The sequence below is a fragment of the Euprymna scolopes genome, chromosome 27 (genome assembly GCF_053919585.1).
Source record: "Euprymna scolopes isolate OS-2025 chromosome 27, ASM5391958v1, whole genome shotgun sequence".
Classification (NCBI taxonomy): Eukaryota; Metazoa; Mollusca; class Cephalopoda; order Sepiida; family Sepiolidae; genus Euprymna; species Euprymna scolopes.
In genome coordinates this window covers 49,787,918-49,802,900 of record NC_136508.1, presented here as the reverse complement: position 1 = coordinate 49,802,900, position 14,983 = coordinate 49,787,918, and the positions used below count along the sequence as shown (strand labels likewise).

Genomic DNA, 14,983 nt, shown 5'->3' with positions numbered 1-14,983 from the left:
GAACCACATCACTATATAAACGCATATAAGATATCAACGAATACACACTCGAGAGTCAAAACAGTGAAAAGAATATGCTGTTGTCATAGCCCTAATTATTATTACCTCCCATCCTTAAAGGATGTCTCAAAAGCTATAGACAAGCTTCCTTTAGGAAAAGATTGCATACCAGGGAAAGGAATAAAATGCAGCAAGTGTGCCTTTTTAGTACGACTTCATTACCTGCTGCTCAAAATGTTGAGAGGAAGATGAAGTCCCTCAAGACATGAGGGATGCAGTCATCATCACTGTCTACAAAAATAAGAGCGATCACACTGACTGCAATAATTATAGAGGCATCTCCCCACTGAGCATTACTGGAAAATAGTTTGCACACGTCATCCTGCAGAGACTTCACATTCCGGCAGAGAGAATCTACCTGGAATCACAGTGCGGCTTCAAATCTGAAAAATCCACTGTAGACATGTATCTCCTCTCTGCACCTTCTCCAAGAAAAATGCAGACAGCAGATCATGCCACTGTATCTGAATTTCATTAGCTTGACCAAGGCTTTCGAGATCGTCTTTGGAGGATGCTGCCTCTTATTGGCTGCCCACCAAAATTGTGGAGTCTAATTAAATCTTTTCATGACAGGATAAGTAACATGCAGTTTGATGGCGACATCTCAAATGAATTTGAAGTAAAAAGTGGTGTAAAGCAATGTTGTGTCTTATCAACTCTTTCAGCATCTTCTTCATCATTCAATTGAAACATGTCTTTAGGCCATCACACGATGGTGTCTACTTGAATACAAGAACCGATGGTCATCTCTTTAACATTGCTCATTTGCACTTAAAGATAAGAGAAACTATGATCAAGGACCTGCTTTTTGCAGATAATGCAGCTATTGCTTGCTACTCTGTGTGATACTATAAAGTGGACCTGAGGTGGACTTGAGTCACTAAGTGCTGAGAGGAGGGGGGGAGGCAATAGACAAAGAAATAGGAAATATCCTACAATAAACAATAGATAGGAAGTAGCAAACAATGAATCTGTAGGTATTTTTAGATTGAGCTTTTAGAGTTGACAATGACAATAGAAACCTACAGATAAAACAGGGAAGGGCAGCTTCCGGTAGCTGGGGTGGGCGACCTCAGATACCAATGTAGAGGAGACAGTTGACAACTAGATGCCCTTCGTAGCGGATGGGAGTTGGACAGTATTTAGAATTGACTGTGAATCAGAAATAGAGATGAATTGTGACTGACAGACGCACGTAACATCGATAGAACGGGGAGAAGAGACACACACACACTCACAAGTCCAACCATCAATTATATGTGAAACATTGGCGTTTGTGCTTTTCCTTTCTTTATTCCACGACTTATTATATTTTCACTTTGTGAAACCACATGTTCCCATCGACAGTCACCAGCGAGAAAATAACGATCCGGTTATAAGAGGAACAGTCGTATGAAAAAAATCCATAATACACGACGTTTGGAGTCGGCAATATGTCGGGCCGCACACGACAGGTCACACAAGGAGTTTAAATGGATGGATTTTAAAATGCATATGACCTGTTTAGTCTGTCCATAAGCCAAAAGAGATAGGTTTTGGGCCAAGCAACATCACCTGTTATATCCATCAACAGAGCGAACCTGGAAGTTGTAAATCGATTCCAGTACCCAGGTTCAACAACAGACATGCTCTCACTAGAAAATGAAATAAACAGAAGGATTGAAAAAGCCACAACTATGGCCAAGCTAATCAAACATATCTGGGGAAACCAAGCATCTGACCATCAAAACCAATATTCAGGTGTATAAAGCATGTGTCATCAACACCTTACTATATACGACAGTGAATCTTGGGGCCATATGCTCATTAGAAAAGGATGTTCCATGTTCTTCACATGAGATACCTGTGCAGAGTTCTTGATGTCACCTCCCTGCCTTGATAAGTGGGGACTCCTTTGTAAAAAAAAAAAGAAAAAAAAAAAATCATTTCCCAGATCCATATAAATTATGTCACAGTGACATTCATAGGGTGGGTTTTTATCAGTACTTTTTTTTTTTTTTTGCTTAATTTTCAATTTTTGAGCGATTATAAAAACTCCAAAGATGACAGTCTCGTACCTGTCATTTTCTTCTTGTTCTAACTGAAGCACTCTACACTACTTGTGTTTCAAAGTAAACGCTTGAAAATAAAATAAACCACAAGAAAAATTTTTTTTTTTTAAATAGGTGGAAGAGTAACTTATCTGACGTTTGGTAACATTTATATATTTGTTGTTTTTTTGTTTTTTTTATCACTTTTTCGTTTTGTTGGTAATGGAGTTTACAGATTTATATAAAGAAGAATTTTGTTATGAAGCAAATATTTTTTGCTATAAATATTTTAACTGTTTTTAATAAATTATTTTTTCCTAATTTACTAGAAAAAAAACAAAAAAACAAAAACACTCTTCTTTTTGGTCGACATCTCCATTTTCATTGTTTTTATGTCAACTACGAACATGTTGGATTTATGCCAGTATGTAATTTAGTAATTATAAAAAATGTATTTTTATTTTCTCTTTCATACGTCATACTAAATTGATTTAACGCCAATATGTTCAGGATGTCTAATCTTTAAAAAAAATAAGAGACAAGACAATTTTTTAATCTATTGCATAGTCTTTCCGATAAACTTGCAGGGGTCAGGAATCAACGTAATTACCCAATAACATGGGGTTTGAGAAGAGTATCATTAATTCCCAGACAACGCGTATTCTTGCTATCATCATCTTATTTGGTTTAATGTTCATTAAATGCTGGCATGTGTTGGACGGCTTCTAACAAAGCCTGTTAGTTTGTCTTCTTTTCTCCTCTAATATAAAATCAAATCATTTTTTCCCCTGCCACTTTCGACAGTATAGAATTAAAGTAAAAATGATGGGATCCTTCTATCGATCCAGTAGATATCTCACTGCTGATGCAATTTTCTATCTATATAAGAGCCAGGTATATCCAACGATGAAGTACTGTTGCCACATCTGGGCAGGAGCTGCTAGAAAGATCTTATCCTGCCTTGACAGAGTTCAAAATAAACTTTGTAGCCTAGTAGGAGACGCTCTTTTCTCTTCTCTGCATCCTCTTTCTCACAGAAGAGATGTTGCAAGCCTGTCTCTGCTTTATTGTTATTTTCATGGCAAGTGCTCGTCTGAGCTCCAATCTATGCCCCCCCTTGCCAAACTTTCATGAGAAACACTTGTCTAGCTGGAAACACTATCAATAATTTCCTCCAATTTTTATCTGTGCCTAAACCTAAATGTAGATTCCATGAACAAAGCTTCTTTCTTAGAACAGCACACCTGTGGAATGCTCTTCAGTTTGCCCGCTTTCCAGCTGACTACAATATGGTCCTTTTCAAGTTCAGCATAAACAAGTTCTTGATGAACCATTCCCCTTAAGCAATCCAATTTACCAAATTTTCACTACTAACGATTACTACAATATTGTCCCATTGACTACTGTAAACTCTTTAATCCTTATCCTCGAGTGATGGCTGGGTCTTGATAAGTAGTGACTCCTATGTACAAAAGAAAAGAAAAGAAAAACACTTCCTACACACAACTTTATGCTCATCACTTAGTTACTACTAAAGAGTGTTCCTAGCCCACATTACATACATTTTGTCCCTTTATTATGATTCCTATTTTATTCCCTATAAGATATACTCACTCAAATATGTAATCCCATCAAGGGAGTAGCCAAGTCTTTCACGCCAAATTTCTCCTCCTCTGTAATCCAAACTCACTGCTTTTTTTTTTTTTTTTTTTTTTTTGGTAACTTTATCCTATGTCACCAGTTTAGTCTTTGCTTTTCACCGTATTACTTTTTAATGCATAATACATTACGATTACATATCAACTTAATAAATGCTCCCTTATTCTTTATTGCTCATCCGAATAACAGTTTAACTGAAACCTACTAGCTCGCTATACATGTTTACATATGCTATTTTAAGAATAGCAGACCATCACATAAATGAATATCCAAGCTTGCTCAACATGGTTGTCTGTGCATACAACTAGTATGAAGCTTTATCATCATACTATAATAGATTGGCTTTCTTGAAGTCAAATTTTCACATCAGCTTAAAAAAAATATTCCTTGACCACAGGTTTACAATACACATACATAAAGATTACCTTCGTAAATACAAACACCAAATATATGTTCAAGGCCAAATGTATTCACTTCCAATAGAACAGGCTTCTTTTATTTTAATAGGATACTCAAGTTGAATTAGTTTTTGGTTGTATTTCTGTTTCTTACTTTTTTGGGAACAGAAACTCAAAAGACATGGTTGGAATAATTTCACTTACAACAATTACCCGTGTAGAGAGAAGAGTTACCTTTTGTAAGCTTTTTTTTTTTCTCTCTCTCTTTTTCTGACAATGGGAAAAGTCTCCATTGGTTCCGTTTTATTTCATAAATTGTTAGATGAAAGTACACACTGTTTGTCTAAGACCCCACCCCCTTCCCATTTTCATAATTACTTTCAAAATCACGTTATTTTTTTTAGGAATGTGTTCCTATAACGTTCATTTGATATAGGAAACTAATCAAGAACGATTTATTACTTTTTTTTAAAACTTTCTTCTTTTAACATCTTTTTAAATGGTTGAACCGTACTAGATCTTGACTTTTTGAGGGGAGGGGAGGCTATGTGAGATAGTTAACATTTACACTTTTTTGGAGAATTTGCAAGCAAATTATTTTGATTTTAACAGTACTTTTATTCAGTACATTAGATGAAAGTACAAAAACACTTACAAGAGTCATTTATCTTGCCTTTGGTAACATTTTTAGGGGAAAAGTGGGTAAGATACTAAAACTGCTTTTTTTATTAAGGGGTTTACGCTTTGCAAGTTAGCTTATTTTTTTACCAGAAGTTGTGTTAGATGAAAGTACAGAATTTTTAATAAGTCACCACCTGTCTAAGGTTAAGAATGGGTTTTTAAATAATTATTTTAATATTCTCCTTGCCTCCCCACAAGGCCAAATTTTAACAGAAGGTCAGTTCTTAATATGAGATATATCACACTGCACAGAACAGGGAGAACTCTGGGTTGGAACAAAAAAAAATTGATTTAGTATAGAATGATGTTTGCCTCATAACCCAAAAGATACAACAGATACTATTCTTCGTCCTTAAAAAAAATGTTCCTGATGCACTAGGAAAACACAAATACATTGGTTTCAGCATTTTCCAATACTGCTTCATTAATATATGCAGGGCTCTACGGACAAATTTATCTTCAGTTGACCTTTGACAACTAAATATTTTCGTTTACTAGACAAATAGAAAAGTTACTAGCCAAACCCACATGATTTTTAGAATATGACGTTTTCGTTCTTTGACGATTATGTACATAAAGATTTTTCTGTGTTTCTTTTTTAATAAGTGTAATTCTAAATATACAACAAATTTTTTGTTGATACTGGAGGTATAAATATTCTAATTTCTTCCGATACTTTTTTTAAACAACCTTTGTTAAAAAAAAAAAAAAAAAAAAAAAGACTATATTGTTCTCTTAAACTTTTATTGTTTAAATAATTTAACCTTGTTTTATATATAAAAAAAAAAAATTTAAAAAAACTTGAAAAGATATTTTTTCATTCAGTACTAAGCTTTGGAAGATTGTAGGTGAAAGAAATACAATTGCCAAAAATTAAGCGTTTCATTATTTCTAATTGCAACTTTGAAAAAATCACTCGCAAATGCGACTGTTTCACTCGCAATGTAGAGCCCGGATAGATGTGTGTAAATAGTGCAGCTAACGAGCTACTAAGTTGAACGCAAGTGCACAGAAGTCGAAGGGTTGAGGTTGACAGGTTTCAAACCCATTAACTTCTGGTGACAAAACGTGCACCTGCATGCTAAGAAAGGTTACGGGGGCAGGTTTGTGAGTTTTGAGTGCAAGCTGGGTAACGAGGGTTACCACTTCACACATACCCCTTAAAATAAATAGGGATGCACATGCATTTTCTAGTTAATTGCATTCAGTTTGAGTTTGTCGATCGTCAGTTCGTCAGTTCAATAGTTAATGAGAGAATCTTGATTCAAGACGAAAAAAAAAGCTCTGAATTGATTCAGCGATGTGTTCTCCAAACAATAAAATAAAGTTGTGTTTTTGGAGAGCAGGCATGAATCATTGCAAGAGGCACTGACGAAGAACAAGAAAAAGGTAGTGTCTTGCGATCTTATGAGAATAATGGAAATAGTATTGAGGAAATCGAGAAATAAAAAAGAACAAACGGTGTTGTGTTCAACATTGCATCTTTGTGACACACACACACCCATGACTGCAGACACCAATGTGCACACACAGAAGACAGACGGTCACAGCCATGTCATAATTATATAGACACCACATACATAATATATACACTCGAGAATATATACATCTCATCACCCACTCCCACCACACCACAACAGAACATACGTTCATGGAAACAAATTAACCTTAAGTGTATATTCATTAAAAAAAGAATACTTAATATTTTTCACTTAGCCCTTTTTGTTTTAAATAACCTTGGGCAACACCAGGACATGGGGCTTGCTAGTTTTATATATTTTTTAAAACATTTGACTCAAAGCAAGGTATATTACGACAAAGACATGAAGAAATACTATGACAGTGACCATGTTTATACAACTGGATTAGGAGGAGCAGAGCAGCAAGAGGTTTGTTCACATTACATTTAAATTTCTACATGCTAGCACGGACGGAGGTGGGTAATGGAATAAGAAGCAAATTCTAAAGACAAATGGTTTGAGGAAAGGAGCTAGCAAAACAGAAAATCTGACATTTATGGAATACAGTTAAGGGGTGGGATTTTGCTGCTAGTCCGATAGGTCAGTGATAGAACAGTGTGGCAGTGCAACATTTCCAATAATGCTAAACTCTAACATCTGTTGCATTGAACAATAACAAATGAAATTAGCTAGTTAGCGTTACTTTTCAAAATGGCTTCCTGAAACCTTTTTTTATCCTTTTTTTTTTAATTATTTTATTTATTCAATTTTCACCCCAAAAAAGGCACAGTGCCACTTTGAAGTAAGGGCTATTATTAGGGACATAATTTGAGGGGCCATCATGAAGGGAGATGAGTAGCAAGATGTCTGTCCATATTACACTTGAACTTCTGCATATCAGTACAGTTGGGAAAGCAGAATCCCGGAAGGGAGTTCCAAAGACTTGCAGTTCTGGGGAAGAAACTATTGGAGTAAAAGGCTTTCTTACACCTAGGGATGAGACTTAGGTGCTTGTCGGGTTTGTCAGGCGTAGTCACGTAGAGATGGTATAAGTGCTTGCAGTTCGTCAGACCATTCACCATAAAGTATTCGTAGAACAGGCAGAGGGATGCAACATTTTGTCGATGAGACAGAGGCTGAAGCCTAGATGACAGTTCAGGACCGATCAGGTTGGCGACTCTTTTTTGAACCCTGTCCAAGAGTGAAAGACAAGCAGCAGGTGCACCAGCCCAAATGTGACAACAGTACTCCATACATATAGATACCTACCTTTTTCCACAAAAAATCTGATGAGGACGTACAAAACCATCCAAAACGCGTTATGTATATTCAAACTTATATCAATCTATATATCTAGAAAAGTGAAATTGTCTGTGTGTCTGTGTACACTTCCCTACCAAATTACTCTGTCAATTTTCAATCTACAGACTCCAGATTTGACATAAGGGGTGTTGAGATTTGGGAAAATCTTTTTAATCGGTTTTCAGCCAGAAATTTGGCCGTCAAGGGGTCAAATTTCAATGATTTGACTTTAGAAAACTATCAAACTCCTCCGCCAATTTTGGGTATAGACACTTGAAATTTTAGATGTAGGTTCCTTGGACATGGATCAAACTTTTTAACTTGATTTGAGCCCAAAACAATAAATGTTAAGGGGTCAAAATTGAGGTCAAAGTTAAAAAAAATTTGACCCCTCAGCCAATGTTTGGTCTAAACATTTGAAATTTTAGATCAAGTGTATTCAGATATAGGGCAAGTTTTTAAATCGGTTTTTAGCCGAAATTTTGGCTATCAAGGGGTCAAAAAGTTCAAAAGGTTTGTACCTTTGCAGTCTCTAGCAAACTATTTAGCAAATTTTTGGTCTAAACATGTGTAATTTTACATAAAGGTATCCAGACATGTAGCAAGCTTTTTTTTTTTTTTTTTTTTTTTTTTTTAAATCAGTTTTTGTGCGAAAATTTGGCTGCAAACAATTTTCGTAAAAATTTTTTCACTAATATTAATTAGCATAGATACTCCTTAAAATTGAGTCATAGGAAAGCCTTCAAAAAAAAAAAAAAAAAAAAAAAAAAAAAAAACTATACAATAAATATATATATATATATATATATATATATATATCTCTTAGTGACCCCCTGATGAACTTTTATGATCTACGGACCCACCCTCAAACCCACAGTTTGAATTCTTGCAATGCAGAGCGAACCCTTCTTTTCCTTAGTAGAAAAAAAAGAAACATGTATTCAACACCCGAAGAAGGTCGTGGGGTGCATCGACCGAAACGTTGTGCCAATGACACCCAAGATGAAAATAATTGTCCGATTAATCAAAGCAATACAAACATTCACATCTCATCTCAAAAAGTCAAAATTACTTTAGTTTTGTAGTCTATATTGCAAAATGTCCATTTATTTTTTTTTCATGTTAAGGTAAAAATAGAAAGAAGGATTGTCACGTTTTTCATAGTAAACTTAAATTGGTGCTTCTTCATTATAATAGCGAAAATCAAAATATTGAATTTCCAATTAAACTAATGGTGTCGACGCGAAAAGTGTTCGTTAATAATTTTCTATCTTATCGTTTTTCGTAATATTTGGATATGTTCATTACTGCGACATAATTAAATACCATTGGTTTTAGTTGAAATTTAATATTTCAACCTTCACTATTATTAACAAAGACGCACCTGTACTACCCTTATTTTTTTTTTATTGATTTTTTTCTTGGTACTTATGCAGAGAAGGTACCGTGCTGAAATAACATTTAGAAACAGATTCTTAACATAGGGAGAGAAGCATGTTTTGTAATTCTGTACTTTCACCTAACAATTTAATATACAAAAGATACTGAAAACCTTTTTAATAATACTATTTTAAAAAATAGCACGGTACTTTCTCTGCAAAAGTACCTTTTCTATTAATATTTGAATTTATTTTTAATAATTTTTTTTTTTATGTTTTTTTGACATTTTCACTTAAAATCTGGGAAAAATTAAGAGGTTAAGAATGTTCCATGCTTCAACAGAATTTGAACTAAACTTTTTTACTTTTTTTTTTTTTAAACAAACTAACCCTAGCATAAATTTAAGTCTGGTTTATTTCGGCAAAAGTCAATTTGGTTGTTTAAATTCTGTAGAAGCACCGAATATAAGAATTTAACACTGCAAAACCAATTCACTTGCCTCCCCACAAGGGCACAGTTAGACGCAACGTCGGTTTTTAACGAGAGGAAAATCATCCTAAAAAATTGCTCAATCTGAATTCGGGTATACATTTTATTTCTTTTTTTTTGCGATACTCGTGTAGAATACGGATCGTGCTGAAATCCATTCATAACAAGGGGGAGCAGAGGGCGTTTCGTAGCTATTCTGTACTTTCACTTAACAATTAGGTAAACAAGAAAAATGGAATTGAACTTGGAAATCATATCTAAAATGTTACACAATGGGTTAAGTAGAAAAATTGCTTCAGTCTAGGAGGATGTCCCCTTGATTGGTCGGGGAAAGGAAAGATGGAGTGCAGTAGGTGTATAAGAAGTTTGGGGGAATTTTTGACACCCCTAACAGAAAACTGAATAAAATATTAAAAAAAAATCGTAATTTCTCTTTTTAAAGTGGGTTGTTTATCTTCTGTATGGAATATACTAAAAATAAAATAAATAAAATAAATAAACTATTAAAAGTTGTTTAAAAAATAGAAATATTTTTTATTTTTTAAAATAACTTTATAAAATGTTTACAAAATGCTGGCGTGCCTTCATGCAGCCATTTTTTTACGTAATAAGATCAATAGAATTTTACAAGTTAAATATTTTTCAATTTTTAAACTTTAAAAATCTATCAAAATTTTTCTATGGGTTCAATTTTTACCATATTTTAAGGGTCAATGTGAAATTTTATACTCTTTCCAATAGACAAAAATACAATATTTTAGAGAAACGTTTTTTTTTTCAAATTCACCCCCCCTCCCCATTTTTAAATGTCTATTAAAATTTTAATAATTTATGTGCCAAAGTTTTATATATCAGAAATTGAAGATAAAAGATCAATAAAGAAAATATTCTAATTTAAAACAAAAAAATAAATTTTTTTGGGGGAAATTTACTTGTAAAGTCTAAAGTGTAAAACTTTTTTTTTAAAACAACGTTGATTTTTTTTTTTTTTTAAATGAAAGCTCATGTTATGCTTACATCGTCAAGTAAATACCAAACGCTGACGGCAAATATTTCTATTTCATTGAATGTTTTCTTTCTTTAGCTATTTAAAAAAAAAAAATTTAATCGATAAAGAAGTATTAAAATATATCAATCAAAAACTCGTATTTCATTAAAAGAATTAAAAAAAAAAAATAATCAACGAAGCGGATTTTTTGTTCTAGGGGAAAAACTTATAAGTGAATGTTCGTTTCCTTTTTAACTATGGAGGATGAAAAATACTAATTTTGGTTAACACACGCAATAAAAAAAGACATTTATGTCCCTTGAACGAATCCGTGTTTCATAAATTTCATTTTAGCAGCAGCAGCAGCTCTTTAAAGCTTTGCGCAAAACACGTTGCGAAAATACGATTTTCTACGACCCTCGCTTTAAAAAATCCTTTTATTTAAAAAGATACATGGAATATAAAAAGTAAATATGGATAAATTCTTAATGAAGGATAGAACTACCCATTCAATAGCATATTTTTTTAAGTAAGTGATTTTTTGGCATTTATATATATCTATATATTATATATAGATAGTGACATATGGCCGAGTGGTCCTAGACGTTGTATCAAAGTTTACAGTTACCCAAAGGTGTTGAGTTCAATCCTAAACGAAGGCAGTAAAAAAGTAACATTCAAAACAGAGAATCAACAACTATGTCTCAGAGCCTAGCTGGAGTCCGAACACGGTACCCCCCGTAATAATAATAAAGGGTTGGGTTCAAGACTCCTAACAAACGGTTCCCCAGTTCAAGACAAAACACCTGACGGAGGGTAAAACGGCTGAAACGTTGTGACTATAACAACCAAGATGAGGAAGTCAGTCCGACAATCTCAATCTCAAAAATACAGACAATTACTATATAAGCAAGTCAAAATATGTTGATTTTCTTTATATTTTTTTTAAAGAAAACCGTTTAAAAAAGAAAAAAAAAATTACATAATTTGCTATTAAAGCTGTTATTTTTTTAAAATTTGGTCTTTGCTCCTTTAATTGAAAAAAAAATTAGGGTTTGAATTACATTTTTCTAGAAGTTATAGACTTCGAAAAATAGTAAGTTGAATTATTAAAGTTCTGATCATCATTTTTAATGGCTACTTTCTGATACACCTAGTGTATCAGAAGAAAAGATAACACACTGCTTTTAACCAAAAGACAAAATAACAAGAGTCTTTTCATTTAAAATTATCTAAAAACACAAATTTAAGACTATAAATATTTTACATAAATTTATTGTTCGATAGGATATTCAAATAAGAAATATTAAAATTTCCTTAATCCACAGAGTTTCAAAGAAATGCGTTCTTCTCATCATATGAAAGATATTAGCAAATGAATATTATAGCGAAGAAGCTATTAATTTGCTGGTACTGGCATTAATGGAAACACTTTACACTTTTTTTTTTTTTTTAATTTTATGACTAGTTTTCATAGAGCGCTCTGTTTTGGGGTTGTTTTGAAAATGGAACGGAAATTTAAACTTCGTTCCGTGTTAATCTTTTTTTCTTTTGAATTGCGAATGCGCCAATACAATCAAAAGTAATCGAAAAAAAATAGCATTTAACAATCGTACTAATATATATATATATATATATATATATATATATATATATATAAACGAAAGATTTTTTTTTTAAATATAGAAATAAAATTTTATTAAAAACGAAATAATTTTTAAACGAAGAACGGCTTTCCGAATAGACACTCCCAACCTCCCCATGTTAAGAACGGCTTTCGGAATAGATACCCCCAACCTTGTCAGCATACCCGAAAACCTAGAAAAGTTTTCTATGTTGTTGGCACATGCGCAATTAAAAACAAAGATTAAACCAAAAAGAAATTTAAATTTCCGTTTCATTTTCGGTACTCATGCAGAGAGTGATCCGTGCTGAAATGATAACGTTATTTAAAAAGCCATTCTTAACATGGGGAGGGGAGGGTGTTTTGTGCCTATTCTGTACTTTAATCTTACAATTGAATAAAGAAACATATCATAAAACTTTAATTAAACGTGAAAATACGATTTAAAAAAAATAGCGCGGATCAATTTCTGCATTAGCACCTCATTTTCTAATCTTTCATCTGATGAGAACGTATTTCTTTGAAATTCCGCGGATTAAAGAACTTCTGATACTTATGCACTTATGTTACCGTGCTGAAATAATACTGTTTATTATTTAGAAAGCCATTCTTAACATGGGGAGGGGGGACGGTGTTTTGCAATTATTGAGTGCTTTCACCTTAAAAAAAAAAAAAAAAATATCGTAAAACTTGAATTTAACTTGAAAATAATGTTTAAAAAAAAAACAAATAGCGCGGTAACAAAAGTACAGAAGCAGAAGCACCGAAATTTTAATAAAGTATAATCCGGATAAGAGACCCGAATATAAGAATGTTAATGTACAGTGTAGTAACCCGGATATAAGGGTATTATTATACAAACACCGTGACAGCGAATTAGTAAAATCTTTTACGTAGTATTCTGTTACGTTTCGGTGTGCTGAACACGAATCTGAAAACTGGGTTAGGGTTAGGGTTAGGGTACATTTTTTTCTACTAATTCGCTGTCACGGTATTTGTATAAATTTACCGATATAAGAACCCCAGATATAAGTGAAACCCGGACATAAGAGCGTTGTAGGCCCAGGAAGAAGTCTCTTATATCCGGGTTACATTGTATATCTTATTTGAGTATCCTGTCGAACAATAAATTCATGTAAAATATAATTTAGTCTTAAATGGTATTCTATAAAAATAAAAAATAAAAATTAAAAAATACGGCATAAATCACGTTGACACCCACACCGGTTCTCGTCAAATCCTCGGAGTTAAGCAACGTTGAACCTAGTCAGTACTAAAATGGGTGACCGTTTGGAAATTCCAGATGCTGTATGTGCTCTCTGCTTATCTCGGCATTGTTTTCAGTCGTCTAGCACTTCTCCTTGCCATTGGACTCAACAGTGCTGATTCAGGAGAGTGGGGTTGGCCCTGCGCAACCCTTGCCTCACAATTACACCGTACAGCTAACCTTACAGGGTGATATCCATTGTCTCTTGAGGCTGAACGAAAGCATCTATAATCTTGGTTGTATTGAGATTTTTTTTTTTTTGGTTGGAATTACTACATAAACATTAATATTTATCTTCACCTCAAGTTTACAGTAGCTTTTGGCTTATAAACTTAATTTTTACTTCCTCATAAAAATATGTGATCACAAGTATTGTTTTACTAATCAAATTTTAAATATTTTACTAACATAAAATTCAAACCCCAATAATGATAATTATTAATTTCGTTTTAAAGTGCAGAGAAACAGTTTTTATCAGCTGTTAATTCCGAAAACACACGTCGACATTTAAAAGGCAAAAATAAAATCCAACACAACAACAACACCATTGTAGTCACTTAACTATTACTTACTACGACGACGATCACGGCCGAATGCACACACAAATATAATTAAATGCTTATTGCAATAGCCCAGGATTGAACCAACGACACCAGATTTTAAAATAAATAACCATGTAATCGAAAGATTGGTTAATAAACTCAGTTAAAAGGTGTATTTATTTTTAAAAAATAAATAAAAATTTAAAATACAAGAGAGAAAAAAAGTGGAAGCTATTGTAACGGGACTTACTGTCGAGTAGTTCTTTTAGTTCATCATCGACTTCGTTGTCAGTAGGTTCAAGATTGTTGGAGTGATTATTCATGTCTGTCCCATCAGTAATAATAATGCCAGCTCCGGCCACTGCGAGATCAGACTGATCTGAAGAAGACGAGGCGACAGCTGAACAGCTCGAGTCACCAACCGACGACATTTTGCTGCAGCCTTTTCTCTCACGTAGGTGATCTGCCCTTGTTCTGTTGTGAAACTTGCACCGCAGGTGGCGCTGTAAACCGCATCTAACAACCGGTGAACCGGTGAAAAATTACCCTCCAATAAGAAACTAAAAATTCAACAAAAGACCAATTAAATTATCTGGTCTTTATTGGCATTTATGGCGGCACTTAAAAGTAGAGAAAATACGTAAGAGTCTGTATTATGTACGCACTCGTTAAGAATGAACATGTCATATTCCAAAAATTACGTAAATCGATCGAGTAGTTTTTATTTTAACTAAGGAAATCAAAATTTACAAATTTTACAGATTTTACTACTAAACTGTTTTTTTTTTGCTTTTTTTTTTACAAAGGAGTCACCACTTATAAAGGCCCAAAGACCACTCGAGGATAAGGGTTAAAGAGTGTATAGTAGTGAATGGGACAATATCATAGTAATCGTTAGTAGTGTAAATTTGGAAAATTGGATTACTTTGCTCATCAAGAACTGTATTGAACATAAGGTTGATCTTTGACCTTGTGCCAGTTGACACGGTTAAGATTCAGATTAAAAATTGTTATAAAAATAAATACAATTTAGGCACGCAGTATGATTATGATTATGTTGGCGCGTGAAAAATAAAAAATAACTCCCACGCAAATTCCGGCGT

The 14,983-nt window shown here is 33.4% G+C and overlaps 1 protein-coding gene across 1 annotated transcript in view; it reads right to left on the bottom strand.

Moving 5' to 3' along the window:
* The window catches only part of LOC145248847 (peroxisomal biogenesis factor 19-like), a 108,102-nt gene extending 93,679 nt beyond the window's left edge, over positions 1 to 14,423 (bottom strand). The window contains exon 1 of the mRNA XM_080110568.1: positions 14,131 to 14,423. Within this exon, the coding sequence (XP_079966694.1) occupies positions 14,131 to 14,311 (181 nt within the window). The 5' untranslated portion in view covers positions 14,312 to 14,423. The remainder of the gene's footprint in view (positions 1 to 14,130) is intronic.
* Positions 14,424 to 14,983: the final 560 nt, after the last annotated feature.